General features: G+C 52.6%; 1 protein-coding gene across 3 annotated transcripts; it reads right to left on the minus strand.

Annotated features, from left to right (window-relative positions):
- Positions 1–204: 204 nt before the first annotated feature.
- Positions 205–26,662, minus strand: SMIM41 (small integral membrane protein 41). 3 transcript variants are annotated; one of them, XR_003034708.2, is made up of 2 exons: positions 1,832–23,931; positions 205–528 (listed from the first exon to the last, which is right to left on the minus strand). XR_003034708.2 is itself a non-coding variant. In XM_059886889.1 (2 exons), the coding sequence occupies exon 1, from the start codon at positions 24,349–24,351 to the stop codon at positions 24,076–24,078; it is 276 nt and encodes a 91-aa protein (XP_059742872.1). In that variant the 5' UTR covers positions 24,352–26,662; the 3' UTR covers positions 205–528; positions 23,943–24,075. The 3 variants fall into 3 exon arrangements, 2 of the variants coding, with proteins under 2 accessions (XP_059742872.1, XP_059742871.1); XM_059886889.1 differs by lacking the exon at positions 1,832–23,931 and adding an exon at positions 23,943–26,662; XM_059886888.1 differs by lacking the exon at positions 205–528 and adding an exon at positions 23,943–26,662 and having other exon boundaries at positions 19,780–22,104.
- Positions 26,663–26,698: the final 36 nt, after the last annotated feature.

Consider the following 26,698-nt stretch of genomic DNA (forward strand, 5'->3'; position numbering starts at 1 on the left):
CAGCCACCTCAACCTTGGTCCCAGCCTGGTCTTCTCTGAAGCCACATGGTAGACAGCAGCTCCTTCCTCCGTGAGACGGGAGCAGGTGAAGACAGAATGAGCTAACTGATCACCCACCTGGCACTTGGGATGCAGAGGTGAGAAGCAAGCTGGGGTCCCTGCCCTCAGGGCCTATGACAAATTGAAAAGGAAAAGAACAGCGAGTTTCATCGAGCATTTACTGTGTCAGACACTGTGTCTGAACACACTTTATGTGTAATAAAATCATTTTGTTATCCCCAAAGTCCTCAAAACTGGGCTCTGTTCTTATCTCCACCTATGCATTGGCCCAAAGTCCTGCATGCACTACGGTCAACCAGAGTTCATGCTGAGAAGAGCAAGCTGCGGGAGTTAGCAACTCGCTGCCTGTTTTAAGTGTCGGCTAGTGTTTCGCTCCTCAGTTGTGAAAGTGTTCTCTGGTTTCTGTCTTCAGTCATCTCCCCCAAACGGTTCGCACAGGTGGGAAGGGGTACGGTCCTGTGGCGCCATCTAGGGGCAGAAATATGCACTTCAGCGGTTTAAGCATACGCACTCCGCCCCACCCCGCCCCCCACCCCACCTCCCACCCTCCTCACCCCCAACCCCCACCCCCGCCGCCTTGTAGGGATTCAGAGGGATGGCACCCCACTCCAGTACTCTTGCCTGGAAAATCCTATGGACGGAGGAGCCTGGTAGGCTGCAATCCATGGGGTCGCTAAGAGTCGGATACGACTGAGCGACTTCACTTTCACTTTTCACTTTCATGCATTGGAGAAGGAAATGGCAACCCACTCCAGTGTTCTTGCCTGGAGAATCCCAGGGACGGGGGAGCCTGGCGGGCTTCCGTCCATGGGGACGCACAGAGTCGGACACGAATGAAGCGACTTAGCAGCAGCAGCAGCCTATTAGAATGTCAAGCGTCAAGCACGAACCACCTCCCACCACGCAGGTGTCACTCAGTACTGCAGTATGACTGCACACCTTCATCTAGTTGCCAACCAGAACACGTCTCCCTGTAGAACTGTGTCCCTAAAATGTTGTTGCTTCTTCTTTATGTGAACACAGGTGACTTTAAGAGTTTTGAAATCTGATGCTCCGCCAGACAGCTTCATACAGTCCCTGAACACTGTTGAATTGTCCCTACCGCTGGAGTTCGGTAGCCTTGAAACAGACCTTGTTGAGGGATGCACGGAAGGGTGGATCACTCACAATATCGGCAACATTCTTTTCCTTAGGATGGCCATAGGGACGTGGCTGTTCAATTTATTCTCTGTTAAACTTTGTATATAATTTTTATAGATATGAAATATTTTCTTTAAAATATATTACTTCTTTTTGACAAACTTCACAATGTTTGAGACCTACTCTGTCAGCACTCAGGTGTACCCACAAGGAACCACCAACAGCCTGGATACAGGCCCACAGGGAAATCTAGGTTTGAGGCCACACACCAGCCACCCAGAGAATAGAACTAAGCCCCAAGGTCAAGAAGCTGCAGGCAGTTCTGTCCTGAAAACTCTGGCCATTGAATTACCAAAGTTTAATGTGAAAATCTACAATGGATATTTCCCACATTTGGAAAATAGTAAGAGGGCTTCCTGGTGGCTCAGTAGTAAAGAATCTGCCTGCAATGCAGGAGACGCAGGTTTGATTCCTGGGTCGGGAAAAATCTCCTGGAGGATGAAATGGCAACCCGCTCCAGTATTCTTGTCTGGAAAATCCCATTGTCAGAGGAGCCTGGAAGGATACATTCCACGGGGTCACAAAAGAGCCCACCCTGACTTTGAGACTAAACAGCAACAAAAGCACTTACTACTCGCTCAGCGCTGTGTGGGCGCTGGGGATCCAAAAGTGAGGCGTGGCTCCTTCCAGCAGAGAGGGGACTCTGTGGGGAATGAGTCCTGACAGTAAACAACAAGACAAGAAGGAGAGTGGGAGGTGTCACAAGAGGGAAGGAAGGAGACAAAGTGATTGCTTCTATCTTGGAAAAGCTGGGAAAGTGGCCAGGAGGCAGAGGCATAGAGCTGGGCCTTTAAGAGCGCTAGAGGTTGACTGCTAGAAGGAAGAGACTCATTCCAGGAGGAGGGAGCAGGGTCAGGAAAAGCACAGAGGCTTGGGGAACAGCAAGAATGAGATGAAATTTTACAAAGGAATCCTGGGGGCTTCCCTGGTGGCTCGGTGGTAAAGAAACCTCCTGTCAATGCAGGAGACGCAAGTTCGATCCCTGAGTCCGAAAGATCCCCTGGAGGAGGAAATGGCAACCCACTCCAGTATTCTTGCCTGGAAAATCCCATGGACAGAGGAGCCTGGCAATCCATAGGGGCTGAAAAAGAGTCGGTCATGACTAAGAGAATGAACAAAAAGGAATCCTGGATTCTCAGGCTGGACAAGTAGCTTGGTCCACCATGGTGGCAGGCCTGGAGTGGGTTTAGATTTGACTCAGGAGGAGCCAGGGCAGATGTTTGAGCAGGAGATTGCCCCATCAAAGTGGTCGCTGTGTGCTAGGTGCTAGGAACAGGGAGAGCACTGAGGTTGGCCAGTGAGTCGGCCGCATAGGCCTGTGCTGGGAGGGGTGAGGAGAGGGAGAAAGGAGTGCCCCTTGAGTTTGTCTCTGCTGTGAGTCATGTGGCCAACCCTCCCCTTGCCAAAGGAGGTGGGAGTTAATCAGTCCAGAGTGGTGTGTACAGAGCACCCCCTGGGCCCTGAGGGGCCACAAGAGACCCAGGACAAGAAGCCCAATCTCCACCCATAGGAGCTTGTATCTCCACACGCCGGCAGCGGCTCCATGGAAAGCTACCTCGACGAGGTGGAGGTTTTAGGAGCCCACTCCTCCCACCAGAAGAAAACCCCCACACATCTCCTGTCTAAGGACTGGTCTCACCCTAAGAGATGCATTGCTCAGATCCAAACTTTAGTCCTTGTAGTGGATTGAATGGTAGCCCCCAAAAGGTATGCCCACATCCCAGAATCTATGAATCTGACCATATTTGGCTAAAGTGTCTCTGCACATACAATTACGTTAAAGATCGTAAAGTTGAGATCATCCTGGATTATCTAGGTGGACCCTAAATTTAACGACAAGTGTCCTGACCAGATACAGAAGAGGAGGCACGGACGTATAGAAAAGGAGAGGGTAACGTGAAGAAGGCAGAAGCAGAGATCAAAGCGATGAAACCAGAAGCCATTGTTATTACTATACCGATGCACAGAGAAGTTAAGTGATTCACTCAGGGTCACACAGCTGCTGCGTGATGGAGCTGAGATCAGTGGCCACGCCCGGAATCGTTGCAGGGGCCGCTGAGGGCTCCCTGCTTTGCCTCTCTCCCAACCCTGCTGTTTCCTTCTTTCTGAGGACGGCCTGGTAACCACCCCTTTTCTGTCCCAGCTGCTGGGAAACTGGCGTCAACACCGACTCTCAGGCACAGCGATAGGACTAGCCTTCCGAACCACCAGTTTTATTTTCTTCCCAATTAAGGGGCCCTAGCGTTCTGTTTCATCACTAATGAGAGCCTGCTTCTTTCTAGAGAGAATGTGGGAGGCAACAAGCACTAAAGACGAAACAGTAAGACCAACACAGAGAACTAAAATGCTGGGCCCACAGGAAAGAGAGATTGTACAAGGCTAACTGAGTGGCCACAGATGCTGTGATTAAGCCTCGGGGCAGCCAGGGCGGAAGGGGAAGTCTGATGTGTTACCATCTGCAGGAAGCAGGCTCTTTTCTCAGTGGGAACCGTTTTCCTTTATAATGAACTCTAGTGAAAGTTGCTCACATGGTCCTTGGTATTGGGAACACTGAGTGATGTGGTTCACTGACTATGTCCTGAAAAACTGTTTTTGCAGAAAAGGAAAGTATTTTATGCAATTGTTGGTCAGGGTCAAGGGCACCGCACTGAGCCACACTCAGGGAGGGAGCATGCTCCAGGGGAGAGACCAGCGTGTTTCAGGAACAGACTGGCCAGAACTCAGAGACCCAGGCCTGGATGGACAACAGAGCCCTTCAAAGCCGTGCCCTAAACATCCTCCACCAGCTTCGGTTTGTGAAAAACCGTGTTCCCTGAAGCAGGGTCTAGTCTTTTTGTATCTACAACGCTGCTCCTGGCTCAAAGCCCTCAACAGCCGAGTTGGTTGGAAAGCTGGTTAGAAGGATGGCTGGGGCCGGGCCCTGTGCCCCCATGCCCAGTACAGTAGACACTTTCTTTGTTCCGCCCTCATGCCTGCTCTCCTCTTCTGTAGAAGCAGTGGAGCCCTGATCTGTCGCTGGGCACATGGGTGCCCTTGTGCTTCCTGCACCCCAGGCACCCGGCTATTGCCACGTGCCTGAGTACAGCCAACAGGAGGTGAGTGGAGGTCGTGAGTCCGGCCTCCATGTTGGGGGACACCCTCTCTCCACCACGTCCCCTTCCGCTGGCTGGAAGCCAGACATGGAAGTCAGGATGGATGGCTCTTGCCAGAGGCTGTGGAGCAACAGGAAAAGCCTGAGACCCAGTTCTGTGTAGCTGCTCCACCAGTCCTGGAATGTTCCTGCCAGACGATATAGGACAGAAAATCACATTTCATCTGTTTAAGTCACTGTTATTTTGATTCTCTGATGCATGGCGAATGGATAACCCGACTAATACCCCAGGGAACCCAGGAACTCGGGGGAAAAGCCATTGCCTTTTGTCCCTGGGCACCGGGTTCAACCAAGCGGTCTCCCCTGAGGCTAGTTCCCACGCAGAAGGATGGCTGTTCCCACCGCAGCTTTCACACATTACCTCACCCTCACAGCCACTCCGCAAGGGACCACACAATTGACAGATGGGGAAACTGAGGCTTGGAGACGTGGCCAAATCTGCACAAGGGCTCAGAGGCAGCAGAGACGGAGCCAGTCTCAAATCCAGGTCTGCCTGCTCCTCCTACAAAAATGAGAATTACTCACCACTGACCCCAATGCAGACAAGCTGTTCCCTTGGTGGGAGAGACCCCGTCTGCAGGAAATGTCTTGATAAGTCTGCCAGGAGTCCGAGCCCAGATGCCCCAGGTCAGAGTGACGGGTTGTGACAATCTTCAGGGCTCACAAAGTGCAGTTGAACTTTGTGATTCTATCGAGGCCTGGTTCCCCAACAGCCCACCGAGTGTGGGACATGGAGGGGGTCCCCACAGAAGAAGGGCATTTATGAGGGCAGTGACCCCAGGCTGCAGGCAGCTGCCACACATTTCCAACACCTTCCAGGTCAGTAGCATAAGCATCTTCTGGTTTATTGTATTCAGAGAATCTGTGGGTCAGGGGGTTGGGACAGGGCGTGTGGCGAGGTGGAAGCTGGGGCTCGGATGGATGGCTGGGGCTGGAGTCATCATCACTCCAGCTTCTTTCCTCATGTGTCTGGACCAGATGATTCAAAAGCGGAACTGGGCTGGCCCCCTCAACTGGAGGATCTTCTCAAGCCTCTCCAGGTGGCTGCTTACAGATGACAACTGGGTCCCAAGAGGAAGCATCCACAGAGAGATGGCAGAAAAGCAGTGTTCCCAGAGATCTAGCTAGTGCTACCTGAACTTTATGACCTAACCTTAAAGATCACAAGGGCTCAGGTGGTGAAGAATCCATCTGCAATGCAGGAGACCCAGGTTCGATCCCTGGGTCAGGAAGATCCCCTGCAGAAGGGAATGGCTACCCACTCCAGTATTCTTGCCTGGAGAAGTCCATGGACAGAGGAGCAGGCAGGCTACATGGGGCTACAAAGAGTCAGACACAACTGAGCGACTAACACTTTACAGGTCACATGGTATTGTGTCCACCGTGTCTATTGGTGAAGTGGTCTCAAGCCCATCCAGTTTTAAGGAGGGAACGAACGTAAATCCCATTTCAACGGGAAGAGTGTCAAAGAATTGGAGGCCATATCTTTAGCTGTCAAGCCCCATAATACCTGAGGGTATCTCTTCAGTTGACTTATCTCTGATTCCAGAGTGTTTGAATGTCAAAAAACAACTCCCCTTCCAATACAGATGCCCAAATTTCCCTGAAGAGCTTTAGTCTTTGATCTTTCTATTTTTTAAGATTTTTTTTTGACATGGACCATTCTTAACGTCTTTATTGAATTTGCTACAATATTGTTTCTGTTTTATGTTTTGGATTTTTGGGCCATGAGGCATGTAGAATCTTAGTTCCCCGAATGGGGATCAAACCCACACCCCCTGCGTTGGAAGGCAAAATCCCAACCAGTGGGCAGCCAGAGAAGTTCCAGGTCTTTAACCTTGAAGAGACTTTATTCTAAAACAGGCCCCCCTGGCCCCAGCTGCCCTCCAAACTGTGCTGTTGGCCTGACCCTTCTTATACCCTGGTGTCAGCAGGTGAGCCCACCAGATCTTTCCAGAGAGCAGCAGTGGCTGAGAAGCAGAGGGAATGCCTGGACAGTGACAGTGAGTTTTGGTTTCACCAAAACTCCATCCTGACTGGATGCCCAGAAAGAGGAAGGGGAGTAAAGAAGGCGGGCATCTGAGGTCCAGGGGTAAACTTGGCAAGGTCACCATTTGGCTGTCCTCTCCCAAGCTTCTGCCTCACCTACACCTGTATCCACTAACCCCTCATCCCCCTGGGCTCAGAGAAACAGGACTCCTGTCCAACCCTGTCCCTCTGAGGGTCCCCCACCTCCTCTCCTCCAATCTAGTGTGTCCCTCTCTCTCTCAGACCCAAAGATCTCTGTTAGAAACAGATTCAGCACTCTGTTTTCCATTCAAACCAGCTTCTTCTGTATACTTACTGTACCAGCAGAATAGGAAACAAGCCAATCTAGGTCTTAAAAAGGAGGAGTGGGATTCAGGGAATTAGGTGCTTATAAAATCCTGGGTGGAGGCAGCAGCTAGCAGGTGGACAAGTAGGGAGCTGGAGGCTTCTGATGGAACTGTTGAGTTCAAGGACACACACATACCATCGCGTCTCCATCCACAGATCAGGAATTGCTGCAGCAACGGGCTCACTGCACTTTCAAATCCTGTACAAGTGCATCTGATTGGCCACACCTGATGCACTCTGTGGGCTTCCCAGGTGGCTCAGTGGTAAAGAATCCAAATGCAATGCAGGAAACACAGGAGATAGGCTTTGATCCCTGGGTTGTCAGAAAGATCCCCTGGAGGAGAAAACAGCAACCCACTCCAGTATTCTTGCCTGGAAAATCCCATGGACAGAGGAGCCTAGCGGGCTACAGTTCATGGGGTCGCTAAGAGTCAGACACGAACGACTAAGCCTGTGTGTGTGTGAGCACGTGGGCGCCCACACACACAGTACACTCTAGCTGCAAGGAAGTCTGAGGAGGGTGATTTCTGGCTTTCTGGCCTCAGCAGTGCAAAGGGCATGTTGAAGGAGGAGGGAGAAGATGTTGAGATTCAGGGCACCAGACCCAGCATTGATGAAAAGGCAGGCGTTTGCTGGAGGCATCCCCTTCTCTCAGGGAACCATCAGAAGGTGGGGTCTCTCATCTCCCCAACACATATCCTCTGGCTTATTTTTCCTGCTATCGCTGTGTCATCTTTGGAGCCATCATCACCCTGGGGACTTCCTGGAAGGAGAGGAGGTGACACCAGCTCCCTTTGCCACCATGTTCCTTAAATCTCTCCCAAAGGCACATTTACTCCATATGCAAATTTCTTTTTTGAAGTGTTTGCGTAAAAGGGAATTAACTTCTCTGAGACAAAACCGTTAACTCTCCAACCGACTTGGACTTTCCCTTGTGGATCACTAAGGAATGCACCTAACAACCCGGCCTTTCCAAGGAAGGGACTTCCCCAAAGAGTTCCCCCTCCCACTGCCCCCTCCCTCTCCTTTCGTCCCCTTCCTCTTCCTCCCTGTCCTTCCCTCTCCTTAAGGGTATCCACTCCTTCCCTCAGGATCCTCCCTACACACTCACCCCACTACCCCTGTGCCTTCCTTCCTAGGGCCTCAGGTCTGGGTTCTGCAGCCCTGAAAAGCGCCCTCAGCTTCAGTGGGGGCAGGGAGAGGAGGCAATGCAAGGCTGCCCTTGGGGAGGGAGCTGGAGGAGCTGGGGCACCGTCCCACCTGATGGCGACAGCAATCCTCTCATTCCGTTCCTTTTCAGAACCCCCACTAGAGGGAGCTAGACATCTACTAATGCCGTCGCTAGTGGTTCCAGCCCAGAAGAATTGAAGCCGCTCCCTGGGACAAGTTTACACAAATGAAATTCAGAGGAAGAGCACGTCCACATTTGCCAAGTTTGGGGGCTTAGACGGGGGAGATCAAGCTGAGACAGATGGCCCTCCCTCTCTTCCACCACTGCATGCGTAAAGGGGGCACGGGGGTCGGGGGAACATGGTAAGGGGAACGTGGGACGAGGACACTTGTGCCGGGCTCCTTGGAAAGTGGCTTCCTCGCCCTTCTAGGAAAGCCTCCCAAACCATCCTCTCTCTCGCATGACCTGGATGTGGAAGCCACAGCCTAGGAGGAGGCTGTTGTGCCCTCTTAGGCCACCCCGGGGCGCCAGCCTCAGGTGGATGCTGCACCACGTCTGCCTGGAGAGAGACTGACTCCCCAGGTCTTGACAAGCTGAACCTGCATCAAACCAGCCCTGGGGCACATCCTTCCTCCACACTGACCAGTTGGTTGAGCTGATAATCCCTCTTTATTGCTTATCCCACTGAGAGTAAGGTGTGTCCTTGCAGGCAAAGCCTCCTGTTAATTCCAGGTGCTTCTCAGGATGGTGTTCCCCCGTCTCTTCTGATCCCACCCCTAATCACCACTCCTGAGCTAGACACGGCAGTGCTGACAGGAAGGAAGCACAGCCGGACTCACAAAGAGACAGACAAACGGTGATGCAGGCAGGTGTGGGGCCCTGGGGTGGGCGATACAAACAGGAGTGGGGTTTGTGCTGAACCCGGGTTTACGCATGTAAACAAGGGGCTCCAGGCTGCAGGACCAAAGGTGGCCAGGCATGAAGGCTGGGGTGTCCACACAGTGTGGCTCCACAGGAAGGGAGAAGATTGAGAGTCAGGGAGCACCAGTTAAGTGGCTATGGAAGTGGTCCAGGTGAGAGAGGGTAAGCACCCAAAGACAGTGGCAAGGAAATGGAGAGGAGGGTACAGATGCTAGAGATGGATGTTAAGAGGCTTCCCAGGGTGACCTGGGTGATGGGAGGCTTACTGTATCATCAGTGAGCTCAGGGACCCAGGAAGAAGAGGCATGGAGGAGATGACAAGGTCAACTTTGGACGATGGGAAACTGAGATGCCTTGGGACATCCAGGCGTACGGACATGTGTTAGGCAGTTCTGTATGTGGCTGCAGCGCTCAGGAAAGAATTAGCGCTGGGGACAGAGATTTGTCAGTCACCACTGGTCACTGACTGGTAGCCCACAGGCCAGCTTAGACCACAGGTGGAAGTGGGATTGATTCACACCACTTCTTTAATGGAACCTCCATTTTAAAATCAGTAGAATTTATAGAAAAAGCTGGATTTCAGACTTCCCTGGCAGTCCAGCAGTTAAGACTCCACACTTCCAATGCAGGGGGCATGGGTTTGCTCACTGGTCAGGAAAGATGCCACATGGCACAGCCAAAAAATACCCCCAAAATCTGGATTTCCATCTCCTCTTGAACAATCGGAAGATCTGACACCATCAGGCCTGAATTCCTCATGCAACAGTCATCTCAGGTCACTTGGAGGGGCACCCTAGTTTTCCTGCCTAGCCCTCTTGGTATTATATTTGATCCCCCAATAGTATATTTGGTAGTTACAATAGATTGTTTCAAAAGAAACTCACAACAATCCTGCGATCCCACAGGCTCCTTTACAACCTGACTTTGCCACACCTTTCATTCAGAATCTCTTCACTTCCATTATTTTAGCCCAGCCACAGAGCCAACATGACAACCGCCAGACATAACCACAGCAGCCAGAGTTACAACTCAGAAATTTATGTTCAGAACGTATAACATGGTGAAAAGATGTAGCCGGGTAAGCTCAGATTCATCCCACGAAACATTACCAATCTCTCAACCAGGGCAGCCAACTTCCCCCATGGAACCTGCCCATCAGGCCTTCAAAGCTCCTGAGCCTTGCCCTCCACCCCTGCATCCCCAATCCTCAGACAACAGCCCAGGCCGCTGACCCCAGTCTCTGAGTCAATCTGTTTTAGGCAACAAGGTAGCTGACCAGCAGGACAGAATGATCAAACCAAAGCAGACAAAGCAGCTCTTCAAGGAATGGTCTTCCTTCATGACAATCATGTTGAAGGGAAACCAGCCAAGATCTATCATGTCACAAGAACCACAAAGCATGGTGAATTTTGGGTAAAATAGCTGCGGCAAATTGAAATTCCGACATCACATTTTCATCCTGTACAAAATTCTTGTACATATTTGGCCATTGCTCCATGCAGAGATTTGTTTCACATAAGTAGTAGTTCCGAAATGTTTTTTAAAACTCTCTTTGGAAAAAAAAATGTGAATTTAAATTTAGTAATGTGGCATTACAGTCCTTGGAAATAAAATTAATTTTATACTGTTGTTCTGACAAAGTAAGAGAAATGCACGATCCAAAGTGGCATGATCTACAGTTTTTTCCAAAGTTTTTCCTTTCTTCCAAAAGGAAGGTTTTCAGTGTTTCCCTGGAGCTTTGTTGGCTGGAATGGTGATCTCATGGGAGGCTTCTTCAAAAAAAAAAAAAAAGAGGAGGAGGGGGAAAAATCAATTCTTTGGTCAAATCTGCTGGGAAGTGCTCTGCGCTTCTCTTACATTCATCATAATATTGGCATAGCAATGCCTCTTACGAGAACTGCAATAAAGAACTCTCTTTAATTTGCCTAACACAATAATCCCCAAATTTATTAGACCACAGAACCCTGTTTTCAAGCAACACCAATTAAAGTCCCTTGCAGCTGGAAAACCATGGCACCCACTTTAAGACACACCGCCTTAGCCACTGGGGGGAAGGGAACTGGGGCGTCAGTCCCCGGTTCCCACCAAATGGTTTTGAAATATTCATAATTTCTCTCGAATGACAAAAGGATAAACTATTGTTTCTACTTTTAATTCATTTCTCCTACAATTCTTGTAACATTTGGTGCTTGATCAAGACATTTTAAACGAAAAGATACTTTCAGATTTGGGACCTGACTGGCAGCATGATGTTCCTATTCATTGCCACCTGTGCCTTTGAAATGGTGGGTTCTGCTCCCGCTGTATCCACAGCCTCTGGACCGAGCTTCCAGGTACTGGAACATGCTGCTCCCATCTTCAACCAGTCACACAGCCCTGCCTTCTCCAGCCTGCTTGCACACAGGGGAAGAAACGCTCTTCTCTCTCTCTCTCTTTTTTTTTTTTGCAAACCCACAAACAGTGAAGTCTAAAGAACAAACAGCATTGAAAGCATTTTGGAGTTATTGGATTTCCTCACAAAACCTCACTGCTGCTAAATCCAAAAGATGAACATGACAATAGCTGAAAGTCTGCCCACTATCCCCCTTAAACTTTGCTGTCATTTCTCTAAAGCTCCTGTACGTGCCAGAAGCACATCACAGGATCCAGCTCCCAGGTGCCTCAGCTGAGTTCTAGCACATTGCTGGGAACTAACACATCTTCCACTTGAGAAAACTAAGGGGCCAGGATCCATTTATAGTTTTTCCCTCCTCCCCACCCCGTGATCAAAGAAAAAATTTAAGGACGATGCCTTTCGTTCAAACTCTATTTCCTCGTAGCCTTCTGTGTGCAGTGAACGAAACAGCAAAAATCCCTATGCTACTGGAGCTGACATTTGAGCAGATGGCTCGGGCAGAGAACTTTCCGGCGGAGAGGGTGGCTCTTGTCATGAAAGCCAGTCCAGGAAGGAGGTAAATCTACCTTTAGCTAGGTTGTTGCTTGGCAAGGAAGAGGTTCAAAGCCATGAAAATAGGAGGGTTCACATGGGCTGTTAACTGTGGGTGAAGAGCCTCTGTCTTAGGGTTGAGGGTTCCAGGTTGCTGAGGAGAAAGACGCTAGCACAGCCTTGGGGTCTCCCCCGCCCCCTGTGGAGGCTACAGAGGCCCGGGCTGCAAACACCTCCATGACAGCGCCCTGGAGCCAGAGGAGCAGATCTGCAGAAGACGAGGTGATTGGAGAAGAACGCAGAGGGCACACAGTGAGGCAAGAACATCAGGGACCCTCATGCTGTAGCGTTGAGGGAGTTACGTTACCCCCTCAGCTTGGAACCCTAATGGCATGCTTTGCTAAAAGATATCTTCAAGGGCTTCCCTGGTGGCTCAGTGGTAAAGAATCCACCTGCCAATGCAGGAGACATGGGTTCGATCCCTGATCAGGGAAGATCCCACATGCCACGAAGCAACTAAACCCGTGCACCGCAACTACTGAGCCTGCGCTCTAGAGCCGGGGAGCCACAGCTGCTGAAGCCTGCTTGCCCTTGAGCCCACGCTCTGCAACAAAAGAAGCCACCACAAGGAGAAGCCCGTGCCCCACAGCTAGAGAGTAGCCCCCGCTTGGCGCAACTAGAGAAAAGCCCACGCAGCAACAAATACACAGCACAGCCATAAATAAATAAAATTATAAAAAATAGAGGTATCTTCGGCCTCCAGCAAAGTTCAGTGTGATCTGGGCCAGGGGAGGGTGGCAGCCAGGGACACGGACAGTATTCCAGAAGAGGCTGTGTGACTTGCTGGCCATCTCGGATGAGAAGAGCATCAGTCAACAGATGCTTGGGCCTGAGAGCTCAGGAGCCCAGTCCCCCAGGCATCCCTGTCTCCCTGAACACCGCTGGGGGGACTCTCCTTCCTTCACCCCTGCATTATCATTTTCCGGTTGCTCTCTGGTTGAGTAGGGCATGTTCTTTGGGGATTTCCTGAGAAAGCGTCCTAGGTCTCTGTGGAAGGCCTGGCCAGCCTGTCACTCACCCCCACCTCGTCTAGCCCTGACCTCGGTCCTCACCACGGCCCTGCTCCCTGGGCCTCCCCGCTGTCTGTTCCTCAGCCACTCAGGGCCGGGGGTGGGGGGCTCCTTCCTCAGGCTGCCAGCTCCTGCTACTCTGCCGCCCAGAGGCCTTTCCCCACTTAGCTCTATCGCTCTTTCTCACTCCGGTCTTCTTCGTTCAAACGTCACCTTCCCCATGACCTCACTGATTATTTCCACCCTGCCCCCACCCTCTCCGTGCACCCTCCCTGCTTCGTTATTACCACTTGTTATAAACCGTATCCCCCCCAAAAAGAGATGTGCTGAAGTCCTAAGCCACAGTACCTGGATCGTGACCCAATTTACACTGCAGAGGTAATTTGTCAAATTAAAGTGAGACCACACTGGACTAGGGAGGGCCCCTATTCCAATGTGACTGGTGTCTTTCTAAGAAGAAGGACACTTGGAGCCAGACACACAGGTGTCCCGTGGCAAACGGCACAAGACACTGAAGACAGAAGTTGGGGTTATGTGGGTACCAGCCAAGAAATACCAAAGGGTGCCAGAAAGCCACGTGAGCTCGGTAGAGTCAAGGGAAGGTTCCTGGAAAATCACGGAGGGAGTAGGGCCCTCCAACACCTCAGTTTTGGATGCCTGGCCTGTAGACCTGAGCAACTTGGTTATGGAAGCTCTAGGAACCAATACACATCCAGGATTCTATTTTATGTCTATTTGATATTACATGTAGTGTTCATCATCTGCCTCGCTTCACAAGAAGGCCAGCAGCAAGGAGCAGGGACTTTTGTCTGCTTTGCTCACTGCTGCGTGCTCAGGGTCTAGAGCAGTGCCTGGCATGGGGTAAGTCCTTAGAGCAGCAGCCCCCTACCTTTTTGACACCAAGGATGGGTTTCATGAAAGACAATTCTTCCACGAGCTAGGTGGGGAGGACGCTGGCTTCAGGATGACTCTCATAAGGAACACGCAACCTAGATCTCTCGCAGGCGCAATTCGCAGTAGGATTCGAGCTCCCATGAGAAACCAATGTTGCTGCTGATCTGACAGGAGGCAGGACTCAGGCAGTAATGCTAGCAGTGGGGAACGGCTGTACATACAGATGAGGCTTCCCTCACTCGCCTGCCACTCACCTCCTACTGTGTGATCCAGTTCCTAACAGGCCACGGGACTGGTCACCAGCCCACAGCCCAGGGGTTGGGGATCACTGCTTTATGACCTTAGTGGAATGAACGAGTTAATGGCTGAATGAAACCTTTGGTTTCTGTACCCACTGAAGACTGGGTGGGTGGCTGCCTCTCCCTCTCCACCCCTGGGTACCTTCTGTGAAGCATGGATGAGCCTCCAACACACTTTCCTTTAATGAAACTCCAGTCACCTGCCATGCACCCTACCCGAGCAACCTGAGCCCACCCTGGAACTTTGTATCACCTGGAATTGCCCCATCTGGGTCAGCATCGGGGCTAGACCCAGGGTCTGGCTGTCTCGGGTGCAGACGACTCCCAGAGAAGCTACTGTAATCTGAGAAGTGAGAACGAATGAGTTAAGAAGGAGCCCAGGCCTGGGGCAGGGGAGCAGCCTCCTTCACCTGCAGGTCAAAGGGCCAAGCGGGTGGAATAGAACAGGAGCAGGCAGGGAATCGGAGCTGGAGGGGGTCGGGGCCGACGGCTAAGACAGAGGCGGAGAGAATGTCAGGTGGGCAGGGCTCACGCTGCTGGGTGAGGCTGAGGTGCCTGTGTGGGTGCACGGGTGGGTAGGCAGCTTCGAGGGCTGGATGGGCCAGGGAGAAGCCCCATCCTCTCCTCCCACGGCCTCTCTGTAGAACTCAACCTTTCATTCATTCGACACATATTGACTGAGCACCTACTATGTGCCAAGCACCACAACTGCACTGGAAAGGCAGCAGGGAATGAATAGTCAGGCTTTTTCTTGCAGCGCTTACCTGACAAGGGGACACGGGACGTGTAACTGAACACTTGGGGGAAGACTATCAGGGGTGAGCCTGGAGCTGTGGGACTGCTGGACAGGAAGCCCCGGGCCTGAAGGAGGGGAAGGGGCCAGCTGGGCAATGGGAGGAAGGTGGTCAGAGGCCCAGAGGACACGATGGAATGTGAACAGAGACAATGAGGAGAGGGGGTAGAGACTCAAGAGGGCAACAGCTTGCGGACCACATTTTGGACTCCAGCCTGGCAGGCAATAGCTTGACAGGCTACCCTTTATAAAAGAACCACTCTGGTGCCTGTGGACAAGGGGGAGCCACGAAGGACCGATGGACATGGGGGCTGGGTGAGAGGTAAGGCCAGCAACCAGAGACGGAGCAAAGCTTTCTAAGGGGTAGAATGGACCACATTTGTGGTTGGGCTGTGCAGAGGAAGGAGGGGGGTGGTTTGAGGACACCTGCTGGGGAGGAGGTGGTCCCAAGCCAGGAGTCAGGCCAGGAGCAAGGATGGTACACCCAGAGCACAGGCCTTCTTCCCCGACTGCTTCATTAAGCTCCCACCACACCAGCCTCCTTTCGGTCCCTCAGACAGGCCCATCTCATTCCCACAGCAGGACTCTTTGACCCATGGTCCCTTTGGCATGAACACTGGGCCCCAGCCCTTGGCCTGGCTGCATCCTCCTCCTGGCCAGGTCTTGACCCAGATGCCACCTCCTTGGAGAGGCTTGCCCTGACCATCTGCACCTAAAGTCAGCACACAGGTCTCCTCCCCATTGCCCTGTTGTATTACCATCTGCAGTGACCTCATGCATGTATTTGCTCACAGGTCCATCAAACATCCCCTCCCACCAGAATGTAGGCTCTGTGGCAGGGGCCCCTCTGTCTCATTTACGACATGTTCTCCAGGGGCTGCCAGAGTTAGCTACTGAGGAAATCACTGCAGAATGGATCAAGGCATTAATGCGACTTTCAGCACCCAGGTTCAGCTGGGGCTGCTGCTTTCAGAGCCGTTTATATATGGCAATTTAAGTGCCAGGAAAGGGTATGGAGCACCCAGAGCAAGAGGGCAGGGAAAGAGGAAGCTCTCAGACCATTCTGAAACACTCAGCATGCATGCCTTGGGCAAAGAGAGAGGAGGTGCTGGCACAGGACCACCAGAGAGAGCTGAGGCAGGGACAGGGCCAAGCGAGACCTCCCTAAAGGCATGCAGCTGGGAGCTGGGGAGCCTGGATTCAACCCAGAAAGGTGCTCCAGGGCCCTGGGCCCACCCTCTGAAATCTACTTCATCTCAGGAGTTTCCAAAAGTGAGTGTTATCCACTTCACTGACGAGGGACAGGGTTTCAGTTACCCAGTGAGTGGCAGACCCAGGGTGTGGACCCAGTTTTGTCCTGGAGCCCACCGTCTCAGCCTCTCCTCTGCACGTCACCAAGCTTCTCTCTGAGCTTCTTCCAGAGCTGTCAGAGAAGCCACCGGAACGCTGCGAGGAGGAGGGAGCAGTCAGCAGCAGGATGAATGACCAGGAGAGCAGCTGAGAAAAGAACGGACAAGCAGGCTCAAGCAACCATCCAGGGGTTGCTCTTGACCAGGCAGCGCCAGTATAGACTAAGCCAGGTGGGAGAGGGTTAAAGGAGGCAGGGGGAGGGAAGCGGGTACAGCCAGTGTGGATAACTTTGGAGAAGGTTGGCTATAAATATGAAGCAAGACACGGGGTAGTTACTGGAGGTGCACACACCAGGCGCAGAGAAGGGCTATTTTAAGGTGGAAGAAACCTGAGTGTTTTGAAGCTGGAGCCAGCAAGGAAGGAGGGGATAAAGGAGCATTAAAGAAACTAAAGTGAAGGGGGTGCGGTGCAGAGGTGGAGACAGCATCCAGTGTGTGTGTGGTATGGTGGGTTGGGAGGGTGGTCCTCTCCTGGCGACACATGGAAAGCCCCTGGCTCCAGAGGAGGTCTGGGGACAGAGAGGAGGGAGTCATGTCTGAAGGCACCTCCTTTTTGTGAGCAGCAAGAGGTGAGGGCATCTGAGCAGAGTATGGGAGATGGGAGGCAGGGCGTGGAGACAGAGTTGAAAGTGGTTGTGGCTTGCGGTTAGTAGCAGTTAGTACGTGAGGAGAGAGAGAGCAACCAGACAAAGAAAAGGGTCCTGTGGGGTCTGGTAAACAGAGGAACCATGGGCATGGAGGACGTGGCTGCAAACTCTGCCTGCCCAGCAGGATGCAGCAAGTGCAGAAGTCCCTGCACTTGGAAGGGAGTCACAGGAGCCGTGGAGTCGGATGAGCTCATTTGTGTAGGCTTTGTGTTGTTTTGTTTGGCCTAGGTGAGCCGTGTGTGCGTGTGTGTGTGTGTGTGTGTGTGTGTGTGTGTGTGTTAGAGCATTCACACATACAGAGCAGTAAACTAAAGAAAAGAAACCCACCTCTCTCCCTACAGTGGGTCTGCCAGCCCAGAGGGACCATGTTCCCACTTTCTTCTCTATGGGGGCTCCTCCCACCCCTCCCCATCACCCAGGTTTAAGGCAGTGGGAGTTGGGGTGGGTAGCTCAGGGAAGCCAGGTGGTCCAGAAAGAAGCCTTCTGACTCCAGAATTGTGGGGAGCGTGGACACTCCCCAGTTCCGAAATCCTTTGTTCCCTGACTCCCAAGAGAACTGGCTCCCCGTGCTCCCACCTGCCTCTCGGGACCCTGCCCCACCTCTGAGTGGTGGTCTGCTCGCCTCCTCTCTTCTCAGCCCTACCTGGGCCCTTCCCACAGCTCCATTTTCTGCCTCTAGCAACACCCTGGCCTGGAAGTCTCTCTGGTGAGCCCCAGACCCATACACTAATTGTACACCTTGGATGACCTTGCTGCCGTGCTTCAGACTCAACACACCCAAACTGGACTCATCCGCCACCCCTCTGCCCACGGCCCCCCATGAGCCAGTTTACAGACACCCAGCCTCTGTTCACCCCAGAACTAAAACAGGCTTAGATCTGGTGAGGAGACATCCTTATCCTTTGGGCCCTGTGGTCTGGGATGTCTGAGCAGAGCATGTGACCTAGGCCTAGAACATTCTATACTAGCAACACAGGACCCCAGGGTTAGCACACAGTCACAACTGCTGCAGGGTTTGGCCTGAGAGACCTGGGAGATGACCTGTCCTTCCCTGATTTGAACTTGAGATGCCTCCTGCCTCAGGTGGAGGCTGAGGCTGATAACAGGCACTCTTACTGGGCCAGGCTCTCTACATGTACGCCCTGCTTCTCACTCTAAAGAGGAGAGATTTGAACTGCAAGGGATTAAGCACCTTGCCCAGGTCACATAGCCAGAAAATGTGGGGCCAGCTTTCAAGTCCAGCCATGAGATTTCAAGCCCTTGCCCCAACCACTAGACCACCCTGCCAGAGGCTGACAGAGGCTGCAGACCAAGGCATGGAAGGCAGAGAGGCCAGGGCTGCTTTCACAGTCAGACCTGAGTCACAGCCGGCCTGAGGCCAGAACTGCCCCTGGGCTCTGCAGTTATGTGGGCCAATTAATTACTCTCTGCTCAAGCCAAATATCTTTAGGGTTTCCTGTAAACTCAGACCAAAAATATCCTAACCGATAACATAGCCCCTCGATCGTCACCACCCCCTGCGTAATTAATTCCAGGAGCTGGGGCTTCGTCCTCCACCCCACTTCATTCCACACCCAGCTAGTGACCAAAGCCTGAATCCCAAACATCACTTGGATCTGTCCCCTTTTCTTTCCACTTTAGTCCAGGCCATCATCATTTTTGCCAGGTTGTGGCCACAGCCTCCTCGCTGTCTCTCTACGTCCAGCCTGCTCCCACCCACAGACTTACCCCAATTCCCTAAGATCTAGATCTTACCATGTCATTTCCAGCTTAAAACCCTCTAGGCCCCTCCAGACCCCTCGCTGCCTCCAAGATAAACTCTCTCATCCAGGCTGCCACCCCTCTGGTCTCATGCCCCTTCACATCCTACTCTACCTACCTGCCTCTAGGCCACCTCCAGTCCTACGCCCCTCTGTGTCTCTGCCCAGAATTTTCTTCCTCCCCTTCTTTGCCAGGTGAATGTTCAGTCAGTACCCCTTCCTCTAAGAGCCGAGCCAGTCACTCTCTGCTCTTGGCTTTGTCCACACTCGACACTTCCTACTGTCTACTTCAGTCTTGTGAGCAGTGCTCTTACTGGACTGCGTGCTCCTTGAAGGCAGGGCCTCTGTCTCATTCATCTCGTCCCCAGCCCCAGAGCAGGCCTGGCACAGAGCAGTCATTCAATAAACACTCATGCGACTACCTTGTCAATTACCAGGGAACCTGGAGACACACTTTAGCCAGGGGCCCTGTTTTCAAGAAACACCAGTTTGGTATTTGGTGGAACATGTTAACATTGAGCCTGCAATGTAACTGCTTATTAAAAAAAAAAAAGCCAAAAAGAGGAAAATATAAATAAATAAACACTCATGGCCTCAGCCATACATATACATGTATCCATTCTTCCTCAAATTCCCCTCCCATCCAGGCTGCCACATAACATTGAGCAAAGTTCCCTGTGCTATACAGTAGGTCCTTGTTGGTTTTCCATTTTAAATATAGCAGTGTGTACATACCCATCCCAAACTCCCGGACTATCCCTTCCCCCATCCCTTCCCCCAGCAACCATAAGTTCATTCTCTAAGTCTGTGAGTCTCTTTCTGTTTTGTAAGTAAGTTCATCTGTATCATTTCTTTTTAGTTTGTACATATAAGTGATGTTATAGATAGTGATGTCATATATCTTCTTCTCTGTCTTCACTGTTCACCTGAAACTATCAGAACACTGTTAATCAGCTATACCTGAATACAAAATAAAAAGTTAAAAAAAAAAAAACACTCATGGGAAAGACAAATGACATGTTCCCAGAAACAGGGTGGGTGGCTCTACACCTTCTCTCTGGAGATGGTCAGGTTTGGAGAAAAAAACAACATCACACGATAATCACAGTGTAGAAAGCCTTTTATCTACGGACAAGCACACTATATAATTGATCCTTGTGACATTGTTGCCTCCATTTTAGGGATGAAGAGATTGAGATTCACGAAGGTTTATAATACAGAATTCCATGCATATGCTCACAAAATTCACTCTCACGTTGAGGCACAAGCTCTGGCCAAACTGTGATCAGACCCCTAACTGTTGTTGTTCAGTCACTCAGTCATGCCTGACTCTTTGCAACCTGATGGAGTGCAGCACACCAGGCTTCCCTGTCCTTCACTAATTCCCAGAGTTTGCTCAAACTCATGTCCATTGAATCAGTGATGCCATCCAACCATCTCATCCTGTGTCATCCCCTTCTCCACCTGCCTTCAGTCTTTCCCAGCATCAGGGTCTTTTCAAAGAGCTGGCTCTTCGCCTCAGGTGGCCAAAGGACTGGAGCTTCAGCTTTAGCATCAGTCCTTCCAATGAATAGTCAGGTTTGAGTTCCTTTAGACTCTCAAGAGTCTACTCCAGCACCACAGTTCAAAAGCATTAATGCTTTGGTGCTCAGCCTTCTTTCTGGTCCAAATCTCACATCCATACATGACTACTGGAAAAACCATAGCTTTGACTAGACAGACCTTTGTTGGCAAAGTAATGTCTCTGTTTTTTAGTACACTGTCCAGATTGGTCACTGCTTTTCTTTCAAGGAGCAAGCGACTTTTAATTTCATGGCTGCAGTCATCATCCGCAGTGATTTTGGAGCCCAAGAAAATAATGTCTGTAACTGTTTCCATTGTTTCCCCATCTATTTGCCATGAAGCAATGGGACCAAAAGCCATGATCTTAGTTTTTTGAAAGTTGAGTTTTAAGCGAGCTTTTTCACTCTCCTCTTTCACCTTATCAAGAGGCTCTTTAGTTCCTCTTCACTTTTTGCCGTTAGGGTTGCTGATATTTCTCCCGGCAATCTTGCCCACACTGACCACAGGGAGGCAGAAGAGTGTCGGTGTGAGAGTCACTGCCCTGCCTCCTACCTACCAGGAGATGTGGATCTGGGTGTGGAGAGGGAAAAGCTAGCTGAGAAGAGACCAAGGGAGAGGGGCTGTGACTGGGGTTGCTATTTCAGGATCTGCCTGCCAGAAACAGTCCAAACTGGAGCAGACCCAACATGCTGCGTGCTAAGTCGCTTCAGTCACGTCCAACACTTTGCAACTGTATGGAGTCCACCAGACTTCTCTGTCCATGGGATTCTCCAGGCAAGAACACTGGAATGGGTTGCCATGTCCTCCTCCAGGGGATCTTTCCGACCCAGAGATCCAACCTGCATCTCTTATATCTCCTGCACTGGCAGGCAGGTTCTTTACCACTGGCCCAGGGTTACCACTAATTCCAAGAGCCAGGAGCTGGAAACACTGACTGTATATGCCAACTTTACATTACCAGCATATTTAATAACAAGCCACAGGAAGTGATGGGGCAGTGATGAGGCATTGCTGGGGCACCCAAGACCTTCACATTTGGGACACTGGCCTACCGCCCTCAGCAAGGACAAGTCACTAGCCTGTCAGACCACAGCCACCCAGCACCAGAGATGGGACCAGGCCCAGCAGGCACGAGTCTGTCAGCGTCTGCAGCACTGAGCATCCTGAGGGTGTGGCCACTTCAGTGCCCAGGACGCAACACAGTTGCCAGGAGGCCCATTCTTTCCTGGGGGGCTGACCACCCAGGCCCACATCATGAGCACTTCAGGAGGTTGGATGGAGCAGGTCAGAGGAAGCAGCTGTGTGCAGGAATCCCAGGTTGAGGTCTCACCACAGTCCAGGTTTTTCCCAGGCTGTCATCTGTACTGTATGCGGATCAAAGGTTCCTTGTGTGGCCGGTAGGACTGGAGGAAAGTGCTCTGGGAGACACACCATGCGAGGTTCGGGAATCTGTAATAGATAGCCGCCCCCGTCCTTGCTGGAAAGGGAGCCAAGGAATGACAGTCCTTTCCACCTCAGGGTGAGACTCGGGGTTTAGAGGAAGAGTAAGCCAACCACGCATGTGTGGACCCAGCCTTTCCATCAAGGACAGCACAGGCTAATGGAGCTTGTTGGGATCCAAATGCCTGGCCTCACTCCATGGCACACCAACCTGCAGTCATCATCCCTGCCACTCCCAAGCCGAGCCTGACAGATGGCGTGACAACAACACCCATTTCCCAATTTTCTGAATTCTTTCCCTCCCCATTCAGTCTGACAGCCTTGACCAGGGTCAGAGTTTCTTAGCAAACGTCTCAGGCTCTTCCTCCAGGAACACTGAGGTCCTCCACAGCACACACCATGGGCCAGCTTCCCAGGCACTGAGCTGAAGGGACAGCGAAGACAGGAAGTTGGATGAAGAAAGTCTTTGCCTACCCCCTCTTCTTCACCCCACTGCACCGTCCCCAGCCCTGCCTGGGTGTGAGCTGATACCACGACGCTGGGGGACACAGCCTTTCCTGCCATCAAATCTTCCTACACCCCTAACACCACCCAGACTTGAACCCAAAGGCCAATCCAAGTCATCATCTTGACCTCTGGCCCCTCTGCCCTGTCCACTTGGATTTCCTTAGATGTATATTCCAGCTGACCCTCTGAGCTCATCCCACCCTCATGCTCAGGCCAGAAAAGCTGAGCCCAGCTACCTGGGAGTTGTTGTGGCACCTGGGTGGCCATTCGCAGCACCAAGAAGGTATCCAGCAAGGCTGCGGGGGAGCAGGGATGGGAGAGAGGACACCAAGGCGGGGGGCGGAGTTGGGGTGCCAGTCCCAGAAACCATATGCCATATGTGTGGTGTGAAGGTTCATTCTTTTGGGGAGAGAGGCCATATTTTGCATCAGCATCTCAAAGAGTGGTGAGAAATCAGGGCAAGAGAGAACAGAGCAAAAGGGGCAACCCAAAGCTCAGGGATACCACTCCCCGCCAGAGCTCAAAATCAATCAGGAGCCCCAGGGTCCAGTTTGAGCTCTGGCATTCACTCGAGCAGGTCACTTTCTTCCCTCTGAGCTTTCCCATTTGTAAAATGAAGGCCTCACAGCAGACATGGAGACTCTGGCCCAGCTGGAGAAGGAGGAAAGTGCACAGGCTGGAGATGGGAGACAGGACGGAAATACGCAGAATGTTGTGAGCAAGGGGGCAGGTAAACTGGATACCGTAAAGAGAAGGAGTTCCAGCCCCTCCCCCAGGACACAGCAAAGGGCAGTGGGGAATGTCCCTGCGCCCAGCCCCGCTGCCCTTGGGCCAGGAGCAGTCACACACACCCCTCACTGCCCTGGCCAGCCGTCTCTCCAAGGGGGTGGGGGCGGTGTGCCTGAGGTGAGAAGTCCACAGCTCAGCAAGTCCAGTGCAGCACAGCTGCCCGGGATTAACACCAAATCCTGGGCTCCTCTGCAGAGGGATCACACGTCGTCGCCTTCACAGCTGCTTAGCTGCACGTTGCCCACTCAGGCCCCTCACCCCCACCGGCCCCTCCTCACACACCCAGCCCTCCCCTCTCAGGGGCCAGCCAGGACCCTGCCTCTGCCTTGGCAGACAGGAGCGGGGCTCTACAGTGGAAGGGGCAAGAAAGATCAGAGGTACCTCCAGTGAACAGGCACACCCACAAAAACCTCCCAGGAACCCCTAGGTGCGATGCTAAATAGAGAAGGGCAGAAAAGGGTTCCCTCACTGGCCCCTGTGGCTCGGCCTGAGACAGCCTTGGCCTAGAATTACCTTGTCTTTAGGCCACCCAGGCCCTTCCCTCCAGATGGTTCCTGTCCTTGGGGAGAGAGAGGCAGGAGGGCCAGATGGAGCCCCTGCAGCTGGGAACCCTCAGCTCCAGCCTCCTGGAGCAACATGCTTCTGAGGCCTCCCAGCTGTTAGGAACCTTGACACCTACCCCCACAAGCACACCCCAAAGCTGCTTGCTCTGGGCCACGTGCATTCACCCCAACCTGAGGGGGAGGGGGCAGCACACCTCTCCATCCCCCAGGGTCATCCAGGCCCCTGGTTCTGCCCTAAAACTCAACCCACACCCCCATCCCTGCCTCGAGAGGGAGGCCACAGTGAGGAATCTTACTCGAATCGCCTCTCGGGGGGGAAAGGCTTCCGGAAGGAGAGGAGGGGAGAAAGAAGAAGCCAGGGGCCTGGGATGGCTGCGTCTCTGTCACCTGTGCGCACTCTCACCTGTGCGAGCGCACCAGCATCGCGGCAGGGTTCCCCACTGCAGACTTCGGGTGCTGGGGGGCCGCTCCCTCAAAGTCTGGCATGGAGTCCACGGACCGCCGGGAGGTCGCGACCCCCGAACGCAGCCGGGCGCCTAGGAGTCGTCGTCATCGACGCTGGCGCCACCGGGCTCGCCCTCCCGGGACGAGCGCAGCTCTCGGGCCAACAGCGCTGTTAAACCCTGGGCGCGGAGCAGGAGGCCGGCGCCCAGGAAGAGGACCCCGCAGAGCACGAGCAGCGACAGCACGCCCAGCACCGCCGCCTGCACGGCGCGCGGCCCCTCGGGGGGCTCCGGCGGCACCCCCGACTGGTTGCAGCAGGAGCTCTGCCAGGCGCCCCGGGCTGTGGCGCCCGCCTGCGAGCTGTTCATGCTTCGGCGCCGGCTGCCCAGATGCGCTGAGAACCGCCAGATGTGCGGGAGCCCAAGGCCGGCGGGTGGGCGGTGGCTGCGTCGGGGAGGGGCCCAAGGGGCGGATCCCAGGCGCCGTGCGCCCTCACCCCTCGCGGCGAGCGAGGAGCCTCTTTCTAGACAAGGGGCTGGTAGCTACCGCCCAGAATCCCGGGGAGGCCGGTGTACTTCTCAACCCAAAGGCCCACACAGCCACTCATGTGAACCGGCCCATGCACCCAACCAGACAAAGCCAGGAGTCCTGTCCTCAGGGCTTACCCTCCCCCTTAGAAAAGGTCAGGAGATAGCCCTCTCAGAACCCTTAAACCATTCTAGACCACATTCCAGGTGCTGGCCACGGTGCTGCCCCCACTGAGCAAGACACAGGACAAGCAAGGGCCATCCCTGCTCCTAGGCTTTCTGTCCCTGGGCCAAAGTTAAATGCTGCTTGGGCTTCCCTGGTGGCTCAGTGGAAAAGAATTTGTCTACCAGTGCAGGAGATGTGGGTTTGATCCCTAGGTCAGAAGATCCCCCGGAAAAGGAACTGGCTACCCACTGCAATATTCTTGCCTGGGAAATCCCATGGACAGAGGAACCTGGCGGGCTACAGTCCATGGGGTCACAAGAGTCAGATACAACTTAGCTACTAAAAACAACCTAGGTGCCACTGGGACAGGAGGCAAATGTGCAGTATCTAGAACCTTAGTGATACATAGCCTTCATCATCCCCTTGGGAGCCTCCTGGGTCTGGCTAAGTGGGCCAGCACCCCCCTGGTCCCAGGTGTGATGGAGGGGAGGAGGAATTTAAGGCCTGCCCCCATTCCTCTGCTCAGGCCTGAGGTCAAGGAGAGTTACAGATCAAGAGGAAAGATCTGAGTCACCAGGGCTCCTGTCCTGACCTTGAATAAACCAGTCCCCTACCCCTAGGAAGTCACAGTGCCAAAGTGGATAGAGATGCTATTGAACGGCCCACTAAAGGGAGCCTGCTGCCAACTGGGTGTTCCACATCCAAGCCAGGGTGAAAGTCTGGAGCAGAGCCTGGCTGCAGAAAAGCATGAAGTCTGGGGAAGCTGGGATGGAGGAAAGACCCTCCTGCCCAGGTCTCCTGAGAACTCCTGTAGCAAACAAAGTCACTGTTAGTGAACAGCTGAATCAGCCAACTCCTCAGAGGAAATGAGCTGGTCTAAGGGATGGGGGAGCCTGGTGGGCTGCCGTCTATGGGGTTGCACAGAGTCGGACACGACTGAAGCGACTTAGCAGCAGTAGCAGCAGCAAGGAGAAAAAGGCCACCCAGACTGCAGCAAGCCAGGTAGGATCACATCTCATTAAGGACTTGCTGACAATGGGCCTTCCCCATCTCCAAACCCCTGAAAACCTCCTGAGTTCTCCAATTCACCAGGGCCCCAGAGGCCAAGGGTATGACATCACAAAACTCCTCATGAAATAACACATGGCCAAAAAGTGGCCTGAAATGAGAGAAATGTGCAAACACTTCCTGGCCATCCTGGCACCTATCTGCTCCAGGACCATGGACAAGACCCCAGACCCTGGCCATTTCTCCTTTAGCACTGCTGCTTGCTTACACACTGTTCATTTAGTTTGGTTAGAGCTTGCCCCCGTGTAACAAAAAGCATTGTAAAATATGGAAGAATAAATCAATGAAAAGCACACTGATCTTGACAATGTTTCCCTAGAAATGGATGTGAGATACCAAAGTGAAACTGTTGGTTGCTCTGTCATGTCTGACTCTTTTCGACTCCATGGACTGTAGCCCACCAGGCTCCTCTGTCCATGGACTTCTCCAGGCAAGAATGCTGGAATGGGTTGCCATTCCTTCTCCAGGGGATCTTCCCAACCCAGGGATTGAACCCAGGTCTCCTGCATTGCAGGCTGATTTTTTACTGTCTGAGCCACCACAGAAGCCCATGTCAGCCCAAACCAGAAGTGTCACGGGACACCAGTCTCAAGGTGGCCAATCTCTCTCCAGAGGGAGAAGACACCAAGTCAAATGAGCTTTCTGTGCAAGTTGGGGCCTGTGTGTGCTCTATGGAGACAGAGGAGATATTCTTTGGGGTCATCTGATAATATAAAAGGCAGGTCATGGCTTCCTTAGGAAGGGAGGAGAAATAGCACAGCCATATCCAAAAGCAGCAGATCCTGATCTGTGTCATCATTTATGGGACTGACCGTGGTCACACCTGCTTATGTGAATGTCCAACAAAGTACAAGATTGATCTTTAATCTATCTTCAATCCCATCATGCACCCCCATCTTGGAATAATGCCTTCAACATATTCATGTGTTCCTCGAAGTTCTGCCAGAAAGTGCT

This window comes from Bos taurus, chromosome 5, assembly GCF_002263795.3.
Source record: "Bos taurus isolate L1 Dominette 01449 registration number 42190680 breed Hereford chromosome 5, ARS-UCD2.0, whole genome shotgun sequence".
Classification (NCBI taxonomy): Eukaryota; Metazoa; Chordata; class Mammalia; order Artiodactyla; family Bovidae; genus Bos; species Bos taurus.